This window comes from Carettochelys insculpta, chromosome 33 (genome assembly GCF_033958435.1).
Source record: "Carettochelys insculpta isolate YL-2023 chromosome 33, ASM3395843v1, whole genome shotgun sequence".
In the NCBI taxonomy this organism is placed as follows: domain Eukaryota; kingdom Metazoa; phylum Chordata; order Testudines; family Carettochelyidae; genus Carettochelys; species Carettochelys insculpta.
In genome coordinates this window covers 2,260,922-2,285,077 of record NC_134169.1, presented here as the reverse complement: position 1 = coordinate 2,285,077, position 24,156 = coordinate 2,260,922, and the positions used below count along the sequence as shown (strand labels likewise).

The following is a 24,156-nucleotide window of genomic DNA, read 5'->3' as shown; positions in this document are numbered from 1 at the left end:
CTCAGCTGTACCCAGAGTATCCTCCTGTCTTCCAGACACATGAAGAGAGAGAGAGATCCAGTGTATGGAGAGGTTCCTGGCCACCCTATCCCAGTGACCCCTGCCTGCCTTGGGGACAGGGGCTTCTCGGCCCAGGTTAGGGAGTGTCGGCTGGGATATCTCGGCACAGCTAATTCAACACACTGCATGAGTCCAGGAAAGGTGGTATCATTGCACATGGGCTCTCCCTGGGCCCTCTTCTCTGCAACAGTGAGGTCCTGGGTGTCCTCCTCACCCCGGCTGCCACCCTCAGCCACCCCCTCCCAGACAGCCACCCACCCAAAGCTCCTCCTTCACAGGCCAGCTCTGCACCTTGGCTGTGCGGGGAGGAACCAATGGTCACATGGCAGCTCCACCCAGGCGCAGCCAGTGTCTCCCAGGACAGGACAGAGCAGGCCCGGCTCAGGCAGTGCTGCTGCGTTAGCTCAGTGGGTTTATTGAGGACACAGGCACAGCTGACAGCAGGGTCACTGGAACAGCCTGGCCCAGAGCTGCTGGTGCAGGGCTGGGAGCGTCTCACCAGGGAAGAACTTCCCCTTCCCAGTTCCCAAAGGCCCCATTGTCCTTCTCGCAGAGCGTGGAGAGCACGTGCAGCATCCCTCGGACACTCGCCTCCGCCGTCAGTAGAGCCTGCGGGGGGGAAGCAGAGTTAGGGGGGAGCCTGCCCTGGGACTGACTCAGGACACCAGGGGCCCACAGGCAGGGTCCAGCTGGCATTCCCTTGAATTGTCCCACACCCGAGTGGCATGAATTTTCTTATGTGTGTCGAGGTGAGGGGGTGCAACACGCAGCTGACGTGTGACTCCTCCCCTTCACCCCCGTGCACATAACACAATTCATGTGGTGGGAGTGCGGCCAAAGGGTCTGAGTGGGGGAAGGGCTCCGGGCTGGGACAGAGGGTTGGGGTACAGAAGTGTGAGGGCTCTGGCTGGGAGTTTGGGCTTTAGGGAGGTGCCAGACATTAGGGATTCAGGCTTCCAGAAGGGAGCTCTGGGTATGGAAGGATCTCAGGACTGTGGGTGGCTGTGAGGATAGGGGTCCAGGCTCTGAGGTGGGGTCCTGGAGTGGGTTTAGGCTCTGGGTAGGGAGTGGGGTGTAGAAGGGGTACAGGGTCACAGCTGGGAGTTGGGTTTTGGGGTACATGAGGACACTGGGTGGAGATCACAGATATCACCCCCATGGAAGTACCTGCGAGCTGGTGCGCATGACGACCAGCTCCCCCTCTCCGGCTCCTCACAGCAGCAGCTCTGCTCACCTTCACTCTGGGATGCCAGCAGCTTGAGGAACCAAGCAAGCGGCAGCAGGAGGTTGGAAGCCCAGGGCACAGCACTGAATCCCTGAGGGCATCTGAGTGGGACGCAATCCCTCCATGCAGGGCAGAGGTGGAGGGCAGGGTGGGTTCCAGCATAACCTTTACCCCTACAATGAATATCTGCCACAACATGTGGCTACCACTGGCCTCTCCCAGCGAGATCGCTAACTGGTCAGAGGTGGAATTCCCCATGTGTGTCTGCACAGCACCAGGGTGGACAGCAACAATCAGGATCCCGTCTCCGCCGTACCCCAAGGCCTGGCACTTGGTGAGCATGTTCAGAGCAGCCTGTGGGCGAGATGCCATGAGCAGAGACAGCAGAGTGTGGGGGAGGGAATGAGCCCTGTAGGAAATGACTTGCCCTTCCGAGGGGAGGGACGGGAAAGGCTGACAAGGAAGTGAGGCGGCATTAATTTTAATTTTGTCTTTCCATGTGCAGAACAAATTTTATGTCCACTGAGACATGTGTGGATGGGCACTGCCAAGAAAAACACATGCTGCTGGCTGTGGGTGCTCTTCTAATCAGCTGGGCAGCATTTGGATTTCTCCTGGATGGCCTCTCAAGCACTCAGCTTCTGGGAAGCACTCGTGAGAACAAAACACTCCTGTGGGCTGCACTCTCTCATGCTCTCAATGACGACAGCAACCCACACAGATGCGAGTATAGCTGCCCTTTGATAAGCCACTGATGCTGAGGCCTCCAGTGAGCTATGACAGGTGAGCACACCTGAGAGCCGTGCTGAGGCTGCTCTCGGTTATGCAGGGTCTGGTTGGTTAGGGAGAAGTGGAAAAGTGACATGGATGCTCCTTTTGGTTTTCCCATAACTTTTCCAGATGCAGTGAGGATCTGGCCCCCCTTCAGTTGAACTGGGGATGGTCTCTAAATGGGGTATGTCCACCCTTAGAAAGGGGGTAGAATTAACAGCTCCTCAGTGACCCTTCCCTGAGCTGACACTGGCTCGACTGGCGCTGAGCTGCACCTGGCCCATCACTGCATGGGGATTTCTCTGGCGGGAGACAGGCACAACAGAAAGTTCCTCACCGCATGGGAACTCTGATCTAAAGCTGTGAGCGTCCACGGCTGTAACTGCTGTTGTACGCAGGGGAGGGAGAAAATGGCAGTGGGTGAAATAAGAATATCATACTTGCCCTTTATAAAGCTATGGTATCCCCACGTCTTGAGTACTGTGTGCAGATGTGGTCTCCTCACCTCAGAAAAGATATATTGGCGTTAGAAAAGGTTCAGAAAAGGGCAACTAAAATGATAAAGGGTTTGGAAGGGGTCCCACATGAGGAGAGGCAACAGAGACTGGGACTTTTCAGTCTAGAAAAGAGGAGAGTGAGGGGTGATATGATAGAGGTAGATACAATCATGAATGGAGTGGAGAAAGTGGACACAAAAAAGTTATTTACTTGTTCCCATACTAAAAGAAGTAGAGGACATCAAATGAAATTAATGGGTAGCAGGTTCAAAACTAATAAAAGAAAGGGCACAGTCAACCTGTGGAACTCCTTTCCAGAGGAGGCTGTGAAGGCCAGGACTCAAACAGAGTTTAAAAAAGAGCTTGATAGATATTTGGAGGTGAGGTCCATAGATGGCTATTAGCAAGGGGTAAGGGATGGTGTTTGGCCTTTTGTTGAAGGCGGGAGACGGATGGCAGGAGACAAATCGCTTGACCATTGTCTTCAGTTCACCTCCTCTGGGGCATCCGGCACTGGCACTGGCACCAGCATGGCCGTTCTTATGTTCACCTTATAGACTGGGTAAGGGCAGCGATGTTCTTATGTTATTTCTTAACACCCTTTCTGTGGGCACTGCTGAGCAGGGACCCCAGGGGCTCCAGGGTGGGACAGCCACATGGACACCTGCCTCAGGCCCTGTTGCTGGTGCTGCAGACTGATCTATTGCTCTCAGTTTCAGAGAGAGGGGAGTGTGACATTCAACCCCACAGGCAAGTGTCTGCCCCTTTCCCAGCTGTGCACAGCCCAGCTCATCCCAGCTGCTGGGAGAGACCAGAGCCCCTGAGCCAGCCTGAGGGACAGGCCCTTCTCTCAGAGGTAGCTGCCCATGTGAGTGGCTGCAGCTTAGCCAGGGCTGCCGCCAACCTTGTCCCCATGTCTGGCTGGGGTGCTGCACCCCGGCTGTATTTGGGGCCCTGCTCACCCCAGGAATCCACACTGCAGGGAACAGGAGTGAGAGTAGCACTGCCGGGCCAAATCTGCCCATCCTGTGTCCCTGGCCAACTAGTGAATTGCAGAAAGGTTCCTGGCAGGGTTGACTTTGGGACATATGAAAAACACATAACAAGAGAAGATGAGGTGGCCGAGTGGTTAAGGCGATGGACTGCTAATCCATTGTGCTCTGCACGCATGGGTTCAAATCCCATCCTCATCGCATCTTTCTTTGTTGATTTCCAGCCTTATATTGGGATGCCACTTCCACCACAGCTGAGCCTGCTGCCTCCAAGCACGGGACACCTCTGTGAGGCTGAGCTGAGCTCCAGCTGGCAGAGGTGGGGGTGGGATGATTTCATTTGCCCTGAAAGTGCCAAGCCTGACTCCAGTGTCAGCTCCACTCACCTCTGCCCCCTGCAGTGCTGCTGTGTGGAGCTAAGCAGGGCCCCAAACACAGCCAGGGCTGTAGTTCCCTGGCAAGGAGGGGGCAGCCCTGACTCAGCTGAGGTCAGGCACAGGTGCAGCTGCCTCTGAGTGAAGGGCTGGTTCCCCAAGGCTTGATGCAGTGCTCTGGTCTCTCCCAGCTCCTGGGCTGGGCAGTGCATATCTGGGAAAAGAGCAGATACTTGCCCAGGGGGAAGGAATGTTTCTCTGCCCCTGACAGCAATAGATCCAGCCACAGGGCCTGGGGCAGGTCTCCATTCAACTGTTCCCCGCTGGGCAAGCCCTGAGTTCTTCTGTGCTTCTCAGCAGCTGGGAAAAGCCTCTTTGGCACATATCTCCTGCTCCACAGCTGAAAGGAGCACACAGGAGCTGCTGGGTTCAGCTCCCAAGGGTGCCAGGCTGCTACCTTCTGCAGCCCCTGGTGTTGGCCCTGACTGGACATGGGCCTGAAGGGACCTTTGTTCTAACCCACAATGGATGTTCTGAAGGTTCACATGCTCGTGACAGGCCAGTGCTCCAGGCCCTCCTGGACACTCCTGCCCTTGTGGGAAAGGAGCAGCTCTGGGCTTTCACGTCAAACTGCACATAGCGACTGCCACACTGTGGGGTGGCTCTTGCAGTGCTGCTGAGCCCGGCTTTGTGTGCTGTGTCTGAGACTGGAACCCGCAAGCCCCTTTGGGGTAACGACTGCAGCAGGACAGGTCAGTGTCCGGGCTCCAAAGCAGCCAGACCCACTGAAATGCCGGAGAGTCCAGGGAAACACTTCCCTGCCCCTGGGCTGTTTTCACCGGCTTAACTCCCTTCCAGAATTCACCTGAGTGAGACGCTGACACGGCCACTTCTCAGCCCCAGCCAGGGCACTCAGCCACTAGCACACCCAGGTGCCGCTCTCAGAGCTGGGACAGCTGGGTTTGGCTTGTGCTGCAGGGCTGTAAAATGCCAGGGGAGTCACTTACCTTGAGTGCTCCTTCCTGCCCCATCTCCCCCTGCCCACTCCCAGCCATCGCTCCCAACCCTTGTTGCTACTTGCGCCAACTGGCCAGAGGGGAACATTTCTCTGACGCCCCCAGAGCTCATTTTTCTTTTGTTTGCTTTTCCAGTTACCAGTCTGGAAAGAAGTCATGGAGATGCAAAGATTGACAAGCTTGGTGGTGATTGGGTGGGAATATCTGGCTGAGGGAGGCCACAACAGCCTTGGTTGGGAGTTCACAGAGGCTCTGGCCACACTAGCCTCTTGTTTGAGAGGGGCTGTGGTAATGAGCCACGTCGCCAGATGCTAATGAGGCACTGCCGTGAATGTGCAGCACCCCATTAACAGAATGGCAGCCACCCTTGCTTTGAAAGTGCTGCTTTCAGAATACACGCTGTGAGTGTAATAGGGGACCCTTCGAAACACTCCCCTGGATTTCAAAAGCCCCTTCTTCCCAAACAGCATCTGGTACAGGTGAAGAAACTTGAACTCAGAACGTTTCTTTGCAATATTTGCCCCAAGCCATTGCACTACTGAAAGACGAGCAGCTCACCGATATGTACACCTCAGAGCTCAGCTCAATCACTGCCAAGGCTGGATCAACAGCTCAGAGACCCTCACCGCTGCATGGCTTTTTTGGGGGTGGCAGCCAAAAAGGAAGAGGAAAGACACTGAGCACCTATGGTTAGACTGCAGGTGTATCTCAAAATAACTGGCGCAATTTGTGCATTGCCAATTAAGTGGATGATTTCGAAATACCTTATTTGAAATGTGGGCCAATTGCAAAGGTTCCATTTGCCCTCTCTGCAGGAGGGGGAGCAGAACCAGAGTAGAGCACTGAAATGTCTGTACCTCTGTGTCTCTAAATAGCAGCTGCAGTCTAACCATCCCCAGGAAGCAAGCTGCAGGATCATCAAAAGTGCCAGATAAAGAAGTTACTGCCACTGACTGCACTCAGCAGCATCTGATTGATTGGTGGGTGTCCTTCAGCAGGTTCTTTTTGTAATGATAGATGATGCTCCAAGCAGATGAGAGAGAGGTGCCCCACACATGGTGGAAATCTGTCTCCCTAAGTGGCTGTAGCTCTGTTCGTGGGAGAAGCCAGAGAAGCAGGGGATGAGCTGTAATATGTGCATCGAGAAACAAAGTTTAATCAAACCTCATTTGTAAAACCACTGTGAGCTGGGGAAGGGACAGAAGCTGGGGGAAACTGTGTTTGTCCTGCAGGAGGGTGAAGGTGAATGAATCCAAGGGGCACTCTTTGTGTGGTGGTATAGTTCAGTGGTAGACTGTCTAAATACAGTTTTAGAGATTTTTTGGTCAGATCTAAAGACCTCCCTTTTCCCATCACATTCTGGATTTCTATTCTACGTGTATTTCTCATATGGACATGAACCCTCAACATTTGCTACCGCCAATGCATATAACCCTAGCAAACCCTTCCCTCAGCTGACAAGAGAGAGTGATATGAGCAGAGAGGTGCTCACTGAGAGTCTATAAAATGTATCACATTCAGCCACATCTATCTGCACACTTTTAAATGTGTGTGAATTCAGAGCCAGGGTTATTGTACCCTCCCTCACCCAGATATTCCTCGACAATCACCACCAGCCTTTCTTGTCTCTGCTTCTCCCTTACTTCTCTCCAGGCTGGTTACTTGAAAAGAATAATGAACCTGTCTAGTCTCTCTGGGCTTAGCAGAAAGAAGAGCAGGGATTGATGTCTGGGGGAGGACAGCAGCAGAGATGGGGCAGGAAGCAGTGTTCTGAGTGGCAAAAAAGCTGGAGGGTGGCAAGCACTGCAAGGTGCCAGCTTAAAAATAGTTACAGGAGGTGAGAGAAAAACCAAAAGACTGCTCCTATGGTGTAATGGGCAGCACTCAGGACTCTGAATCCTGTGATCTGAGTTCAAATCTCAGTGGGACCTTCTGTTTGTTCACTCTAAGCCTCTTCCCTATCTATAAATCAAGGGGGGGGTGGTCTTTATGCATGTGAGTGAGGATTTCTTCCTCCTGGTTGATTAATGAGGCCCCCTGGTGTTGGGTCTCTTGTTGGGGTGTTTCACTAATATACCTGCAATAAGTTGGGCCTCTGGAACACAGCAACCCTCTTAGGAATTCAGGAGGACCTGTGGCAGGTGCTGCAAATAGATGCATTGCTGTAAAGGCCAGAGAGAGGGGAGTGCCACATTCATTTCCCCAGGGCAAATGTCTGCCCCTTTCCCAGCTCTGCACAGCTCAGCCCAGCAGCTGAGAGAAACCAGAGCCCCTAAGGCAGCCTTGGGGAAAGGACCTTCCCTCCCAGGCAGGTTCCTGTGCCCCTGTCTGCAGCTGAGTCACAGCTGTCCTTTCCCCTCTGCCTGGCTGAGGCATCACATTCCCCAGGTGTGTTTGGGGCCCTGCTTAGCAGGGGGGAGTGTGGCACTTTTGAGCTGACATCAGAGATATGTTGGGCCCTGCCATGGAAAATTAAAGCATCCCCCTCCAGCCTCATGCAGTTACCTTGTGCTTGGAGTCTGCCCAGCAGAGGAGCTGGAAGCCAGCAGGGTCAGGGATGGGGTGCGCAGAAAGCAGGAGATGCACAAGAGACTTCAGTAGGAAAGGAAGCAGAAAGGCCAAACAATAACGGGATTTGAATGCAGTGTGCAGAGTACAACACATTAGCAATCCTTCTCCTTTTCCCCTCAGCCACCTCACCTGAGTGGTGCCTGGGCTTTTGAAACATGCCAAGGTGAGCACTGCCAGGAACCTTTCTGCCACTCCTTGGCTGGCTGGGGACACCCGAGGGGCAGGTGTGGCTGTTTAAAGAGGCCCCCTGTGCTATTGTGCACTTCTTTGCTCCTCCCCTGGGCTCACCTTGTCCTGTAGACACACACTCAGTGGGCACCTGTGCTGAGCTAATGTCCCTGCAGCTGCCTGGCCTGGGCCTCTGCCTCGGGTGCTGTAGGGCAGCCGACTACAGGGAGAGAGAATTGGCCTCATCTGGGCTCTGGCCTGTGCAGCTCCACTATCCCTCCACAACCATTGACAGTCGTATCATTAACACCCCAGACTCCAATCCTGTCCCTGGGCGCACACACACCACATGGCAGTGAGGGTGCTGGGGAAGCTGGGCTTGCATTGGCTGCATGCATTGGCCCAGAGCCCCCTAAATCAAGCCATGAGTGAGGCAGGCTAACACCAGCACCACTGCCATGGGTCAGAAGGTGGCCTTGAGAGTGAAGAGCCAAGACATTCACAGAGTGACACTTGAGTGGCTGAGGGTTCAGAGCCAGTGCAGCCAACTGAAGGGGGAGGTGTAGGAAGGAGTCCATGGAGGAGTAGTGAGAGCTGGGAGGGGAAAGCCCAGTTGTGCTGGGAGTAGGGTCCCTCAGGGGCTGGAACCAGAGGGAGGATGGGCCTAGGTTCCCCCAGCTGCCACTGAGGTCATGGTGTGGACCAGGCCTGTGGCAGGGAATGAGAAGACTGCAGGGTCACTGTGGGAGTGACAGAGAATTGAAGGACTTGGTCCCAGGAGGGAGGAAATGCCAAGTTATCCAAACAAATGCTGAGTCAAAAGCTGGACCTTTGCAGCTTCTGCCAGTGAGAGGTGCTGCCACAGCAAAGGGGACAGGTGTCGTCACAGCAGGGGCCACATCTTGAGCAATTGAAGGGAAGAAAAACACACACAAGGACACCAGCCCCCTCTTGTCCTGACACACTGTCAGAGAAAGGCAGAAGAAGGGCTAGTTTGGGCTTTGGAACCCTGGAGCTTTCTCATCCTGAGCAAGAAGCGCACCCTGAGACCACCCTCAGAAAAGAAGCTCTGGGGGCTCTTCAGGACCACGTTTCAGCAAAGAGCCAGTAGCTGATAAAAACAACAAGAAGTCCTTTGGCGCCTTTCAGAGGAGCAGCTATTTAGGAGCAGATGCTTCCGTGGGTTTCGTCAGTCCTACTGATAAGTCCTATGTCAAACTTCAGGACTACCACTGTGCAGACGTAACTTTGTGTGCCCCAGCCCCAGCCATGAGGCAGCTGCAGGAACGCTGTCGCCTCTGGAATGAGTTCAGTGGGTCAGAAGAGCTCATTCAGCCCGAGGGGAATTGGCTCAAGTGGCAGAGCGCTTGCTCGGCATGAGAGAGACAGTAGCACTGATGCCCACGTTCTCCAGGGGGAGGTGTGTTTTTATTCCCTCTTCTCCAAGGCAGTGTCAGGCCAGGGGCTAAGTGCTTCTAGTGCCTCCTTCCTCTTCCCACTTGGTAGCCCCCCACCAAAACAAGCCCACGCAGGGCAGAAAGCTGCTGGTCCCGGCCCTCTGAAATACGATTCAAACCCATCAGGGTTTTTAGAGACACGTCACTTCTTAGTTAATATTTGAGGACGAAAAATATCACTCACATGGAAATTCTTTCCCAGAACGGCCATTCCCATTGCATGGAGCACCAGTGCTCCACAGAGCAGCCTGGGAATGACTGGCTGAGAATCAGCACACGGGATCATTTCCAGGGCAGAAGGCAATATGCCGCCTCTGTGATAGACCCAACCTGGAAAGCAGCCTATGGAAACCGGAAACACAGAAATGATCCAGGCGCACGGACAGTACAGACAGAATGCCTGTCCACACTGGAGCTGGGGACAGGAGCTGGCTGGCTTATGTCGGTGGACAGCAGCAGCCTGGAGCTGTTTGCTGCCTTTTGACTCTGTGCAGATGAGAAAGGACAACTTGTTTCCAGCCACAGTGGAGGGTGGGGAGAAAAGAGGAGCTTTGCAAAGCCATGGGCCAAGTCATCCCTCCCACCCACCCCATATGCTGTGGCTGGAAGCAGCTCCTGTCCCTTTCCTCCGACACACATTACAAAAATTGCTGCTGGGCACATTCTGATGGGAACCCTGACAGAAATCTGGGGTGGGCGTGTGACCCTGCAGCCTGCGTTCTGCTGGAATCCAACTGAACTTGCTCAAACTTGAGGAATTTTACGGGTGTCCCGTATTCAGCAAACGGAAACACGGTCACTCTCGGGAAAGTGCTGCCTTGGATTGTGGAAGAGACTCCTTGACAAGAACCCGACCTTGTCTCTTGCAACAGTGTAAGGTCTTCTCCAGCTCTAGCGGGGCTGGGTACAGGCACCTGACCCATTGTCATTACCTCTACAAATACACATCTACATCCTTAGCCGTGCACAGCCTTGCCCTCCGCTTTGGAGCCAAAATTAACAAGCCACAGAACTCTACTGCAAAATCCTGGCCTCCATCTACATAATCTTACAGTCCTTCACTCATTCCCACTTTCTCCCTCTTCTGCGTACAGCACCTCTGACAGCTGTGGAAAATGGATCATCATTGCAGTGACTCCTCGGTCAGGGCACGGTCACCGCAGCGGTGTTGCCCTTCTGCACAGGAAGGTAGCCAGAACTTGATTGGCCCTGCACCAAAAGATGAGGAAGTAGCAAACCAAACCAAACCGACCAACCCGCTCACCTGAGAGGAGGACTAACAAATAGACAAATAAGGTCTGGCTTATTGGAGCACTTTCTGTTTTGTCACCTGATAGCAGCAGAGTTATTTCCCTGGATGTATCATTCCATAACCCCAGCTGTGAGCAGGCAGGGAACTCAGGGCTCTGACTAGGGCAGCTCTCACTGAGCAGAGGCAGGGAGGGACCATGGCTGGCTTGAATCTCTGCAGCGTTCTGGTGACCGGGGCCAATCAAGGAATTGGTCTGGAATTCGTCAAGCAGCTTCTGGGGAACTCCAACCCACCGGAGTGGGTCTTTGCCACCTGCCGGGAAGCAGCAGGAGAGCGAATGCAGGTGAGAACGGGGCGAGGGAGATTGAGTAAGCAGTAGCTGGAGGGGGAAGCAGAAGCTGCCCAAGGGGCTTCCAGTGTTGCAGCACTTGGGGCTGAGACCCACACACTAGAGCAGGCAATGACTGCAGACCCTGCTCCAGCTCGAAGGTGCACAGTTGCACCCCAAACCCTCTACACCTGGCAGCTCAGGTCCCAGAGCAGTGAGGATGTGGCAGCACTGGCTGAGCCTGGGGCAACTACCCAGGGGCTGTGGACCGGCTCGCCCAGCATAGGTGAATAATGACTATAGCACAGCTATACCCAGTCCCACCAGCCTCCAGGGAGCCCAATTCATGAGTCTGACACCTCCCTTGTCTGTCACTGCCTCAGGCCCTCTGTCTTCTCAGCTCTGCTCACACACCCAGCCTGGGGAACTGCAGGTTCTGAGTAACTTCTGGGTCATGGCACCAGCTCCTTCCTCAGCTGAGAAAATCCCCAATCACAAGCAGCTCATGAGAGCTTGTGTCACTGTCAACTCCCAGCTGCTGGGATGGGACTTCCCTTACCTCTCCTGGGGGAACTGCCCTCCAACCCCTTCCTCCCACTCCCCATTAGTGATGGGGAAGTGATTTGTGTCCCAGACTCCATCGCCCTGAGTTAGACAATGGCACTGGAAATGCTCAGGGGCAATTAGAAGCCTCCTACTGCTGCAGAACCCAGGGCAGGTTGTTGCACAAGGAGGCTTGGTGGAGAAAAGCAGTTAAGACATTGACTTGGTTCCCAGGATCAGTGGGGATCTGGATTCTGCCCAGCCTGGCCCTGGGCGTGGGCCCAATGTCAATAACCATTTACTTCATTCTTTTTCAGGAATTGCAGAAGCTGGAGGCCAAACATCCGAACCTGGTGATCATTGCGCTGGGTGGGTGCCCGGCCCCAGGCCCAGAGCTGAGGTTCCATCTCCCTGCGGCATGTTCTTCCTGTTCCTATCCCTCTCTGCATCCCCCACCTCCCAGGTTCACCCAATCCCAGTGAGGAGAACAGGACCAGAGTCAGTAATTGCTGAGAGCCCTTTGACACCTTCCACAGCCCCAGAGGAGGCAGGTGTGAGTGGAAATTCTGGCAGGGTTGGTTGGCTCTGGAGAGGCTGGAAAGCCCCAGGACCACCATGTGGCAGGTTGCTCCTGTGAAAATCACATAAGGGCAGCTCTGTCCAGCATTCCCACTTCTGGGATGGAGCCCTGCATGTCCAGCTGGGGACTTGTCTCACCTACAATGCATCACAAGCAATTCTAAATCATCACTTCCTTTGTCTAGGTGAGATCAACGCCACACGTATGAACTAATCACTAACTCCAGCACATTTCCATTTTCTAGGCTACTCAGATTGTCCAAGGAAATGATCATAATTGTCTCTCTGAACTGGCCTTTCCTCTTGTTGCTCCAGCACAGCTCCTCGTGCCTGGACCCAGCAGCAGTTCCCACCCCCCGACTCCCTTCCCCAACCCCTCTCCCACCTCTGAGCCCAATGGAAGAAGCTCTGTGGCCCAGGGGGCCGTACCCTGGTAGGGGTGACATCGGAGAGGAGGAATCATGCTCTTGACCCCCTGCTCTGTCACTGCAGATGTCACAGACCCAGCCAGCATCAAGGCGGCGGCAGCCAGAGTTGAGACACACCTGAAAGGCTCGGGGCTGAATCTGCTGATAAACAACGCTGGGATGGCGAAGTTGAGCACACTGGAGTCAGAGACACCAGAGGACATGGCCCTGGTGTACGCGACCAACGTGACGAGGCCGTTGCTGGTGAGCCAGGTAAGGGCCCTGACAGAAAGCACATGGCCAGATGCACCAGGGTTTGACGGCGCTTGGGCAAGGAATCCTCCCTTCCCTGGGATTGGGTAACTGGGTCAATGTGGGGCCTTGGCTGGGAGCACAAAGGCTGCAGGTGCATCATGGGACTTGAACCTCTCAGAAAGAAAACCTCACCCCCAGATCCCTGCATGGCCCTGGCTCTGCACACCAAAGGCACCGAGTGCTTGTGAGCATCTGTCTGAAGCCCCGGGACCCCCTGGGCAGCTCATGAGGCTCACAAATGGGGGTCTGGGTCCGAGCGCTGGCAGGTGTCTGGGTGAAGGAGGGGCCACTGGTGCCTGCTCCACCCCATGCCCTGCCCCCACTCAGCCTCTTCCCCTGATGCCCCACCCACACTGCACCCACACTCAGCCCCACCCCCACTTCATCCCCAGCCTGAGGGAATTTTTGAGTCACTCGCACCAGGAACTGGCACTAACTCGACAGCCCAGAAAATGAGCTTCCCCGTGTGTTCACTTCGAACCCATCTCAGTGCTGGGTGCTCAGCAGAGTGATGGCCCCCGGCTGGGCTCACCTCGGCTGCCTTGCGAGCAGCAGCCCTGCTGACCCTGCGTGTGGGGGAGCACAAGGGGCTGCGGGGGGGCAGGACAGGCTCGGAGGGCTCCACGCTGGGTGGGTCTGTCACTGGCCTGTGTACAGAGACCGAGTGTGGCGCAGACCGGGGAGTCAGGGCTTGTGTGGCAGAGGCTGGGGGGTTCAGGCACCTGCTCCGGAGCTGGCACAGACCAGTTAGCTTCATGCCAAGGGCAGGTGGTGGGGAGATGCCTCAGAGCAGGGGAAAGAGATTCTTCCAACCCCGGCAGGGCTGTGGGGAGGCTCTGTGCCCTCCCTGGTCCTCATCCTTCCACTCCTCTCCCCACACACCCTGGCTCCTGGCCAAGCCACAAGCTGTAGCCTGGCTGGGCAACTCAAACCATTGACCTGCCCAGGGTAGGCAGGTGGGGGAGCAACATCCAGCCTGAGTCCCTGATCCAGGGGCCTCTTGCTCAGGATATAGGGGGGGTTCCCACAGGTGTCCACATGACTCTTCCCCTGCCCTGGCTCTGGCTTGCAGCCTGGCCCAGCAAAGACTCACAGCTGAGGAGCTGCAGCTGGGCCATGCTCAGAGCCATGTGGGCAGCTGTGGGGTGCCGCAGACCCCCCATCTCTCTGCCCTGGATGGGGACTCTGAAGGCGGGAACATGAGTTGGGTCATTCTGGGCTCCTACCTGGGCATGAGCAGGGTCCACAGCTCCCCACACCTGCCTGTGTGGGGCTCCTTCTTCTGGCTTGGCCGGGGGTTGAGTTTCAGGGGGAAGAGCAGAGACCCACCGCATTCTGGTGGCCTGTCTCGCGAGCACGAGGCTGGTTCCTTTTCTGACCTCACGGCTGCTCTGCTCTCCCCACTGCCCAGGCCTTCCTGCCCTTGCTGAAGCAGGCTGCCCAGGGAAGCCCCCAGACAGGGCTGAGCTGCAGCAAGGCGGCCATCGTCAACATGTCCAGCGAGGCTGGCTCCATCCGGAATCTTTACCTCTGGCATCTGGGACAAGTCATCTCCTATCACTGCAGCAAGGTACAGGGCACACCCAGCAGGGCCTGACTGCTGCCTGGGTTTGCTACTTGCACAAATTTGTTTAACTCGGAGTGTTCCCCTTGGTCCTTGTCCTACTGCCACCACTCCAGCCTCCAGCTCTGTGCTGGGCAGGGCCGGCAGATATTTGTCTGCCTGCAATTCACTTGGGCTTCAGATCAGAGTTCCCATCCGGTGAGGAACTTTCTGTTGTGCCTGTATCCCGCTGGAGAAATCCTCACACTCTGAGGGGCCAGGGCAGCTCAGCCCCCGTCCAGCCAGTCTCAGCTCAGGGAAGGTCACTGCGGAGCTGTGAATTCTATCCCCCCTGGGGTGGACATACCCCATTTTGAGACCATCCCCAGTTCAACTCAAGGGGGTCAGATCCTTGCTGCGTCTGGCTCAAATGTCGGGTACCCCAAAGGAGCATCGATGTCACATTTCCACTTTCCTCTAACTGCCCAGATCCTGCGTAACAGAGAGCAGCCTCAGCACAGCTGTCATGTGTGCTCACCTGTCACGGCTCACTGCAGGCCTGTCAGCATCAGCGGCTCATCAGAGTGCAGCCACACCTGCATCTCGGTGGCTTGCTGTCCTCATTGAGCCCATCAGAGACTGCAGCTCCCACGAGTGTTTTCTTCTCACTAGTGTTTCCGACAGGCTGAGTGCTTGGGCAGCCATCCTGGAAAAACTCACATGCCACCCAGGTGATCAGCAGAGCACGCAGCCGGCAGCGTGTGTTTTCATTGGTGGGTGCCATCCACACATGCTTCAGTGCACACAAAGTTTATTCTGCACATAGAAGGACAAAAACAAAAGGAGCTCTGATCTCACCCCTTTGTCTCTCTGTCTCTTCCATCCCTCCCTTCGGGAGGGTGGGTCGTTTCCTACAAGGCTCATTCCCTCCCCCACACTCTCTTGTCTCTGCTCATGGTGTCTCACCTGCAGGCTGCTCTGAACATGCTCACCAAGTGCCAGGCCTTGGGGTATGGTGGAGACGGGATCCTGAGTGTCGCTGTCCATCCTGGCTGGGTGCAGACAGACATGGGGAATTCTGACTCCATCCAGGTAGGTACCTCGCTCGGAGAGGACAGTGATTGCCAAGTGTTAGGAGCAGATGTTCATTGTAGGGGTAATGGCTGTGCTGGAACCCATCCTGCCCTCCGCCTCTGCCCTGCGTGGAGGGATCGTGTCCCACGCAGATGCCCTCAGGGATTCCATGCTGTGCTCTGGGCTTCCAACCTCCTGCTGCCGCTTGCTTGGTTCCTCAAGCTGCTGGCATCCCAGAGTGAAGGTGAGCAGAGCTGCTGCTGCTGCTGCTCTGGGGTTTTTATGGGCACCAGCTCACAGCTACTTTCATGCAGTCAAGTCTGTGCTCTCCACCCAGTATCTTCATGTACCCCCAAAGCCCAAAGCCCATCCTGGACTCTGGACAACTTCAACTTACCACTCTCCAGCCAAGAGCTGAAACCCACTCCAGCTCCCCAGCCCAGATCGGGGACCCCCATCCTCACACCCACCCCCCAGTCCTGAGCACCTTCCACATCTTCTGGTAGCTCAAATCACTAATTTCCAGCATTTCCCTAAAGCCCAAACTCCCAGGCAGAGCCCTCACACTCCTGCATCCCAACCCTCTGTCCCAGCCCAGAGCCCCTCCCCCACTCACACCCCTTGGCCCCACTCCCACCTCATGAATTGTGTTACGTGCACCAGGGTGAAGGTCATGCATCACAACACAGCTGTGTTTTGCACACCCCTCTGCCTTGGGACACACAAGAAAATTCATGCCACTTAGGGGAGGGACAGTTCAAGGGAACTCCAGCTGGGCCAAGGGCTCAACTTGGTCCTGTCTCTGGGCCCCTGGGGTCCTGGGATGCTCCCAAAGTCAGCTCCCTCACCTCACTCTGCTTCCCCCACCCACAGGCCCCAGTGACGGTGGAGGCGAGTGTCAGAGGGATGCTGCACGTGCTCTCCACGCTCTGCGAGAAGGACAATGGAGGCTTTGTGAACTGGGAAGGGAAAGTTCTTCCTTGGTGAGATGCTCCCAGCCCTGCGCCAAGAGCCCTGGGCCAGGCTTTTCCAGTGACCGTGCTGTTAGCTGTGCCTCTGGCCTCAATAAACCCACTGAGCTAACGCAGGGGCCCTGATTGAGCCTGGCCTGGTCTCTCCTGTCCTGGAAGCCACCGGCTGCACCTGGGTGGAGATGCCATGTGACCACTGGTACCTCCCTCCACAGCCAAAGCCCAGAGCTGGTCTGTGAGGCAGGAGCTTTGGGTGTCCAGCTGGGAGAGGGTGGCTGAGAGTGAGGAAAACACCCAGGACCTCACTGCTGCAGGGAAGAGGCCCAGGGAGAGCTCACAGGCAATGACACCCCTTCTCCCGTACTTGTGCAGTATATTGAATTAGCCACCCTGAGTTATCTTGGCCAATGCTACCTAACCTGGGCCTAGAAGCCCCTGCCCCCGAGGCAGCCCAGGGGGCACTGGGAGGGGGAGGCCAGGAGCCTCTGGATACACTGGGTGTCTCTCTTCATCAGTCTGTCATACAGGAGGATTGTCTGGGCACAGCTGAGAAAGCCAAACCAGGGCAAAATGCTAACACAGTGGCTACGTCTACACGTGCACCCAACTTCGAAATAGCTTATTTCGATGTTGCGACATCGAAATAGGCTATTTCGATGAATAACGTCTACACGTCCTCCAGGGCTGGCAACGTCGATGTTCAACTTCGACGTTGCTCAGCCCAACATCGAAATAGGCACAACGAGGGAACGTCTACACGGCAAAGTAGCACACATCGAAATAAGGGAGCCAGGCACAGCTGCAGACAGGGTCACGGGGTGGACTCAACAGCCAGCCGCTCCCTTAAAGGGCCCCTCCCAGACACACTTTCATTAAACAGTGAAAGACACACAGAGCCAACAACTAGTTGCAGACCCTGTATATGCAGCACGGACCCCCAGCTGCAGCAGCAGCAGCCAGAAGCCCTGGGCTAAGGGCTGCTGCCCACGGTGACCACAGAGCCCCGCAAGGGCTGGAGAGAGAGTATCTCTCAACCCCCCAGCTGATGGCCGCCATGGAGGACCCCGCTATTTCGATGTTGCGGGACGCGGATCGTCTACACGTCCCTACTTCGATGTTGAACGTCGAAGTAGGGCGCTATTCCCATCCGCTCATGGGGTTAGCGACTTCGACGTCTCGCCGCCTAACGTCGATTTCAACTTCGAAATAGCGCCCAACACGTGTAGACGTGACGGGCGCTATTTCGAAGTTAGTGCCGCTACTTCGAAGTAGCGTGCACGTGTAGACGCAGCCAGTGTGTCCCGGTGTGGGCCAGGGTGTGCCCCAACGGGGGTGGAGCAGGCCACAAGACCTCCCCAACTCTCAGCCCTGCCTCGTTCTGGGCAGGCAGCAGTCCCCATAGGGCCCAGTCCTCCTTATCTGGGCTGCAGGTGGGCAGCATATAGGCCCTGTCCGTGGGGCAGGATTGGCCACATCCCACTTAGGCAGTCAAGATGTAAGCCCCAGCCCTAGGTCAGGGCAGGGCCACAGTTGATTAGTCAGGCTCAACCCCTACAGCAGGGCAGGGCACACACAGTCTGTGTAGCAGCCCTGGATCTGGGGCAGGGCTGGGCCGCCTTTAATCAGGCTCAGCACCTTGTTAGCAGCTTGTGTGCAGCCACGACTAACCTGCCTTTGCTTTGAAGTAGCCCAGGCACTTTGAAGTACCGGCGGGTTAGTCACTGTGAGAGACAAGCTGGCACTTCCAAGTTTGTTGCTTCAAAGTTGCGCGGGGGGGGGGGCCCGCGGGAATCGAGAACTAGCTTAATGAAGTGCTGCTTTTGCATCACAGCACTTCGTTAGTAATCTCACAACACCCTATTTCCCATGATCCCTTCCAAGATGGGAGCCAGTGCAGACACAGCCTGAGACAGCCGGGCAGGTTACTGAACTAATTAGAAATAGTGGATGGCTTTTTTCGAGGTCTTTAAGCCTCATTCTACTAGGAATAGTGCCTATTCCAAAAGAGAGAATGGGGGCTGTATGGACAGATAACTGGGGCTCTTTCAAAGAATAGTTTATTCCGAAATAATGCTGCTGTGTCGCCATAGCTCCAGTGTGCTTCAAGGGCTCTAATCTGAACTAGGCTCTCTTGTGTGGGGACGTGCTGTTTTCTAATAGCTTTTGTTTATTCTGGGCCTTCCTTGGTGCGTGAAGGCGTTATTATCAAATGGCTTATTTGGGAGGAATAATTCTGAAATAAGCTATTCTGAAATAACTCTGTAGTGCAGGCAAACCTGGAAAATCTCTGCCCTGGGGAATAACAGCGGTGGTGAACTGGCAATGTGTAAAGACAAATTCCTGATTACAACCAGTCACAGTGTGGGATTATTTTGGGTGTGTGGACACTACAGAGTTTATATATATATATATATATATATATATATGTATACATATGAGGATACACATGTCACGGAAGTGGAAGGGACCTCGGGAGGTCATTGAATCCAGTCCTCTGCCCTCCTGGCAGCACCTAACACCTTCCCTGACAGGCATTATTTTTTTTTATCTCTATATAGGGCTTGTCTACACTACCTCTCCCTCCCTACTTGGAAGGGAGCATGTTACGTAGGGTGTAAGGAGATTGTTAATGAAGTGCTGTGCTGCACAGGCAGCGCTTCGTTAAGCTAATTCCCCCCCACCAGCAACTCTTTAGTGTCTGCTGGTGTGTAGCTGGGGCTCACCTGCCCGTACTTTGCACTGCCTGGGGTACTCCAAAGTCCCCTGAGTCCTCAAAGTTTGGAGGAGTTTCACACTTTGGAGTTGCCGGGGGTGGGGGAGAATTAGCTGAATGAGGTGCTGCGTATGCAGCACAGCACTTCATTGATGACGTCCTCACGCCCTGCTTACCAGCCTCCCTTTGAAGGAGGGCAGTAGTCGAGACAGACCCATTTGCCTCAGACTCCTAAATGGCTCCCCTCAAGGGCTGAGCTCACCCCCCTGGGTTGAACAGGCCAATGCTCAAAGCACTGAGCTCGCCGGCCTGCAGAGCAGGACCTCCCAAGGGGCCTTTTTGGAAATGAGCAACAGGCAGCTGCAGGGCCCCTGGCCACTGAATGAGATTTCCTCCCCTCCCCCACCAGCCTGGCCTCCCCTTTCAGACTCTCTCACCCATCCCCCTCAGCTCTGAGCCCAGCTGGGGGTTCCCGCAGCCCCGGCTGCCCCTTGCCAGCTGTCCTGGGCCCCAAAGTGGGTCCCCTCAGATCCTGTCTCTCCCACCCCTCCCCAGTGCTCTGATCCCCTTGTCCCCTCAGACCCTGCCGACCGCCCCCACTGCCCTTTTCCCCTCCTCCCTCAGCCACAAGCCCTGCCCGGGTTCCCCTTCACACCTGCCACCCGTCCCCTGCTGGCACCTGACCTCCCCCTCCCTCTACACTGTTTGTCACCCACTGAGGTCTTGGGCCCTGCCACAGGCTGTGTCAGAACAGAGACAGCCCGTGGGTGCAGCCCCTGCCTGGGGGGATCCTGCGTCTCTGTCTTCATGTGCCGCTGCTTCCAGAAGTGGCGTAATAATGAGCTGTCCAGGAGATGCGAATGGGGCATGGATGGAAATGTTCTGTACCTCATTAGCACATGGGCGCATGATTGGGAGCCCAGAAGAAGCTCTTCCAGACTCCAAAACACACGTTCAGACGTGCGGCCCATGGGGATCTTACAGAAGGAAACGCTCCCTCCAGAAGCCCCTGCTGTATTTGATCATCTCTCCCATGAGCTTATCATTTCCAGGGCTTTTGTTTTCTTTAGTCGTCTCTCTGCTCTTTCTGCTTCCTCCTTCTAAACACCAGATGAAGCTCTGCTATGTGCACACACCTGACTCCTGCCAGCCCCAACTCCTGGGCCTGCCCAGCTTTGATGGTGTTTGGATCTTGTAATGCATGGGAGCAAGCTGAGCTTGTTCTGGGTGGAGTCACATGGACCAGGCAGGTAAAGAGTGGTGAAGGACTGAGCCCAGCCACACCAGCCCCCTGAGCTGGTGAATCTCACTCCAACCAGGAGGGAGTGTGGGGAAGTCCTTGGCAAGGTAAAGCCAGGTGCAGCTGGTGTGTGGGGCTGTTTGGTTTTAATTTTGTCTAAAATTGTGAGAAGTGAAGTTCGCTTTTTGTCAGAAGCCGGGTTTGTTTTGCAAGGCCAAGTGTTGCTCAGGGAGCAAGAAGTCTTGAGTTGAACTCCCTGATGCTCCCCCCAAAGAGTGTGTTTGTTTCTCTCCCTGACCTTGCGTTGCCGACATTTTTTTTACACGCAGTGTGGTTTGTGATCTGTCCTGAGTGTGTAGTTGGTTTCTTGCTCCAAAGCTGTGAGGAGAGCTTGGAAATGAGCTTGGAAAGGTGAAGTTAAGTGTAGAATTTATCAGAGCACTGGGGGTTTATTGAAATCTGATTCTGTGGAAAGCCCAGTACTTCATTTTTTAAGCAGGGCTTGTTGGTCTAGGGGTATGATTCTCCCTTTGGGTGGGAGAGGTCCTGGGTTCAAATCCCAGACAAGCCCTTGTTCTATTGTTGTCTAATAGCTGATCCAGACAGTTTCAGGGGTCTTGTCCTCTTATGTGATTTTCCTCTGCTCATTTGCTCAGTGTAATGCAACAGCCACTTGTTTCTGGATGGCTCAGCTCAAGCACCAGCTCTGTCAAGAGATGGTCCTGCCAGTGACTACACCCCTCCTGTTCACTGTGGCAGCCCCTCTGGGTGGTAGAAGCTGCCACTGTCCAGCTTCTGACTCCCCTTTTGTCTGGATGAGACCCCTCGGGGTCTTCTCCCCAGGACGGGCTGGAAGGACTGTCTCTGGCTGCTGTACTGTCGCTTCTGTGAGAAGCTGGGCATCTGTTGCCTAATAAACCTCCTGTTGTACCTGCTGAGTGAGTGTCACTCCTGCCAGTGGACGGGGTGCAGTGCAGGGGGACCCCTGAACCCCATCACACGCTCTCATGAAGTGTATTGAATCAGCCACCCCGAGCTATCCCGGCCAATGCAACCTAACCTGGGCTGAGAATCCCCTGCCCCCAGGGCAGCCCACAGGGCACGAGGATGGGGAGGCCAGGAGCCTCTGGATACACTGGGGCTCTCTCTTCATGAGTCTGTCATACAGGAGGATTCTCTGGGCACAGCTGAGAGAGCCAAAGCAGGGCAAATTGCTTAAAACTGATTGCAGAGGTGTGGGCCAGGGGTGTGCCCCATCTGGGGTGGAGCAGGCCTGCCTGGTTCTGGGCAGGCAGCTGTCTCCAAAGGGCCCAGTCCTCCTTAACGGGGCTGCAGGTGGGCAGAATATGGACCCTGGCCCTGGGACAGGATTGGCCACATCCCACATAGGCAGTCAAGGTGTAAGGGCAGGGCCACAGTTCATTAATCAGGCTCAACCCCTACAGCAGGGGAGGGCACACACAGTCTGTGTAGCAGCCCTGGCTCTGGGGCAGGGCTGGGCCACCTTTAATCAGGCTCAGCACCTTGTTAGCAGCTTGTGCGCAGCCACGGCTAAGCTGCCATTGCTTTGAAGTAGCCCAGGCACTTTGAAGTACCGGCAGGTTAGCCACTGCGAGAGACAAGCTGGCACTTCCAAGTTTGCAGCTTAAAAGTTGTCCGTGGGGCTGGGGGGAGAGAATTATCTTAATGAAGTGCTGCATATGCATCACAGCGCTTCGTTAGTAATCTCCCAACACCCTATTTCCCATGCTCCCTTCCAAGATGGGAGCCAGTGCAGACACAGCCTGAGACAGCCAGGCAGGTTACTGAACTAATTTAGAAATAGTGGATGGCTTTTTTTGAGGTCTTTAAACCTCATTCTACGAGAAATAGTGCCTATTCCAAGAGAGAGAATAGGGGCTGTATGGACAGGTAAGTGGGGCTCTTTCAAAGAATAGTTTATTCCAAAATAATGCTGCTGTATCGCCATAGCGCCAGTGTGCTTCAAGGGCTCTAATCTGAGCTAGGCTCTCTTGTGTGTGGACTTGTTGTTTTCCAATAGGTTTTGTTTATGCCGGGGCTTCCTTGGCGTGTGAAGGGGTTCTTATCAAATGGCTTATTTGGGAGGAATAATTCTGAAATAAGCTATTCTGAAATAACTCTGTAGTGCAGGCAAAGCTGGAAAACCTCTGCCCTGGGGAATAACAGCGGTGGTGAACTGGCAATGTGTAAAGACAAATTCCTTATTATAACCAGTCACAGTGTGGGATTATTTAGGGTGTGTCGACACTACAGAGTTTATATATACATATATATATACATATATATGGATGAGGATACACGTGTGCCCTGGTATGGTCTGTATGGCTGTCTGCAGTCCAGGCATGGGCATGGTCCTCCCCTCCTCTTGCCTGACTCTCAGCTGCTCCATGGCTTTTAAGTCTCTCCTTGGAGCTGTGAGCACCAGCTGCTCCCTGCACCAGGTGCCTAGAGGAGGGAAGGCGACTGGGCTCCAGCCTGGGGACCTTCCTTCCTCCCACTTTCCCTGACTTTGGATTCTGGCCCTGCTCCTCCTTCCCTTTAGTGCCATGGGGGGCAAGGGGCAAAGGAACCCCCCACCCTCACCCGCCTTTTGGACATAAATTCATGTTTTGCTTTATTTGTAAGGAAGTTTGGTAAAAAGTTAAACCTCTTAATCTGTTTAATTATTTTTGTTTTTATTACTAATAACTCCTTTCATATGAATTATTACAACCCCCCCTTCTCTTAGAGACCTAATACTGTAATGTGAATAATTTAGTGTTTGAGGTATTTGGAAGCAAAAAACAAAATGCATTTGTCATCGGGGTGGTTGGCTGGTGGCCCAGGAAAAGGTTTGTGTTGAGCAGGCTGGGCCAGGAGTCAGAAAGTTCAACTTTCACTGAGTCAGCAAGTTTCAGGGCTCTGAAGAGACAAAGAGGCCATGTCGACATGAGCTCAAAACTTTGAAATAGCCGTGCAAATGGCCATTTCAAAGTTTACTAAGGAGTGCTGAAATACATATTCAGCGCCTCATTAGAATGCCAACAGCTGCGACACTTCAAAATTGACACGGCTCCCCGCCATGGGGCTCGTCCAAATGGGGCTCCTTTTCAAAAGGACCCCGGCCAGTTCAATATCCCCTTATTCTCATCTGCTGTTTGGAATCAGGGGATTTCGAAGTGGCCGGGGTCCTCTTGAAAAGAAGCCCTGTCTGGATGAGCCGTGTGGCGGTGAGCTGTGCCAATTTCGAAGTTCCACGGCTGCCAGCATTCTCATGGGGTGCTGAATACATATTTCATGACTTCATTGGGGAACTTCGAAATGGCCATTTGCATAGACATTTCAAAGTTTTGGGCAAGTGTAGACACAGCCAGACAGGGGAGGTGACCAGCCCCTGGGTGGGTGCTGTGGAACAGCCAGCACCAGACGGTCACCAGGTTCAAAGAGCAACTTGTATGTGAATCACAGGGATTTCTCTTCTGTCTTTGTCAGGATGGCTGAGGGGTCTAAGGCGCCAGACTTAAGATGACATCTTCTCAGTAATCTGGTCTCTGTAGAGAGACATGGGTTCAAATCCCACTCCTGACACATACTCTCTCTTTAGCCTTGTTTTGGCTGAGGGGCTCAGCAACAGCGGAGGTAGGTGAGTCAACGTTGTGCCCTTGGAGCCAGCGAAGCTAAAAGCATCTTGGGGGGCCTTGGCAGGAGAGTTTCTTGCAGAACCAGAGACTTTGTTATCCCCCTCTTGATTCAGAACTGGTGAGGCCACAGCTGAGGCTCACCTACACTAGCCACCTGCTGGAAAAGGGGCATGGAAATGAGTCAGATCTGTGAATTGCAATGAGGTGCTGTATTGCACACGCAGCACTCAGGCTCACCAACCTCTGGTTCCAGGCCAGCCTATACACCTACGCACCCCATGCCTGGCCCTGCTGGGTTCCAGCTCCTCTGCTGGGCAGACTCCAAGCACAACCTAACGGCGTAAGGGTGGGGTGGGACGGTTAAACTATCCCCAATAAAGCCCAGCCTGTCCCCTGTGTGAGCCCCACAGTGCCACACT

The 24,156-nt window shown here is 54.6% G+C and overlaps 1 protein-coding gene and 4 non-coding genes across 5 annotated transcripts; all 5 read left to right on the top strand.

Moving 5' to 3' along the window:
- Positions 1 to 3,664: 3,664 nt before the first annotated feature.
- TRNAS-GCU (transfer RNA serine (anticodon GCU)) lies at positions 3,665 to 3,746 on the top strand. Its single transcript has one exon. It is a non-coding gene; the product is annotated as a tRNA-Ser (tRNA).
- Positions 3,747 to 6,794: 3,048 nt separating this feature from the next.
- Positions 6,795 to 6,866, top strand: TRNAQ-CUG (transfer RNA glutamine (anticodon CUG)). Its single transcript has one exon. It is a non-coding gene; the product is annotated as a tRNA-Gln (tRNA).
- A 3,713-nt stretch (positions 6,867 to 10,579) lies between these two features.
- LOC142005141 (C-signal-like) lies at positions 10,580 to 16,159 on the top strand. The gene is made up of 6 exons (XM_074982830.1): positions 10,580 to 10,726; positions 11,572 to 11,623; positions 12,326 to 12,513; positions 13,967 to 14,125; positions 15,071 to 15,190; positions 16,046 to 16,159. The coding sequence occupies exons 1-6, from the start codon at positions 10,580 to 10,582 to the stop codon at positions 16,157 to 16,159; spliced, it is 780 nt and encodes a 259-aa protein (XP_074838931.1).
- A 4,436-nt stretch (positions 16,160 to 20,595) lies between these two features.
- On the top strand, positions 20,596 to 20,667 carry TRNAP-UGG (transfer RNA proline (anticodon UGG)). The gene has a single exon. It is a non-coding gene; the product is annotated as a tRNA-Pro (tRNA).
- A 2,916-nt stretch (positions 20,668 to 23,583) lies between these two features.
- Positions 23,584 to 23,684, top strand: TRNAL-UAA (transfer RNA leucine (anticodon UAA)). Its single transcript is given in 2 exon segments — positions 23,584 to 23,621; positions 23,639 to 23,684. It is a non-coding gene; the product is annotated as a tRNA-Leu (tRNA).
- The last annotated feature ends 472 nt before the right edge of the window (positions 23,685 to 24,156 follow it).

Coding starts and splice junctions, on each gene's coding strand:
- LOC142005141 (XM_074982830.1), top strand. CDS start 10,580: ATGGCTGGCTTGAATCTCTGCAGCGTTCTGGTGACCGGGGCCAATCAA. Junction 11,624..12,325: donor CCTGGTGATCATTGCGCTGG/GTGGGTGCCCGG, acceptor CTGTCACTGCAG/ATGTCACAGACCCAGCCAGC. Junction 12,514..13,966: donor GGCCGTTGCTGGTGAGCCAG/GTAAGGGCCCTG, acceptor CCCACTGCCCAG/GCCTTCCTGCCCTTGCTGAA.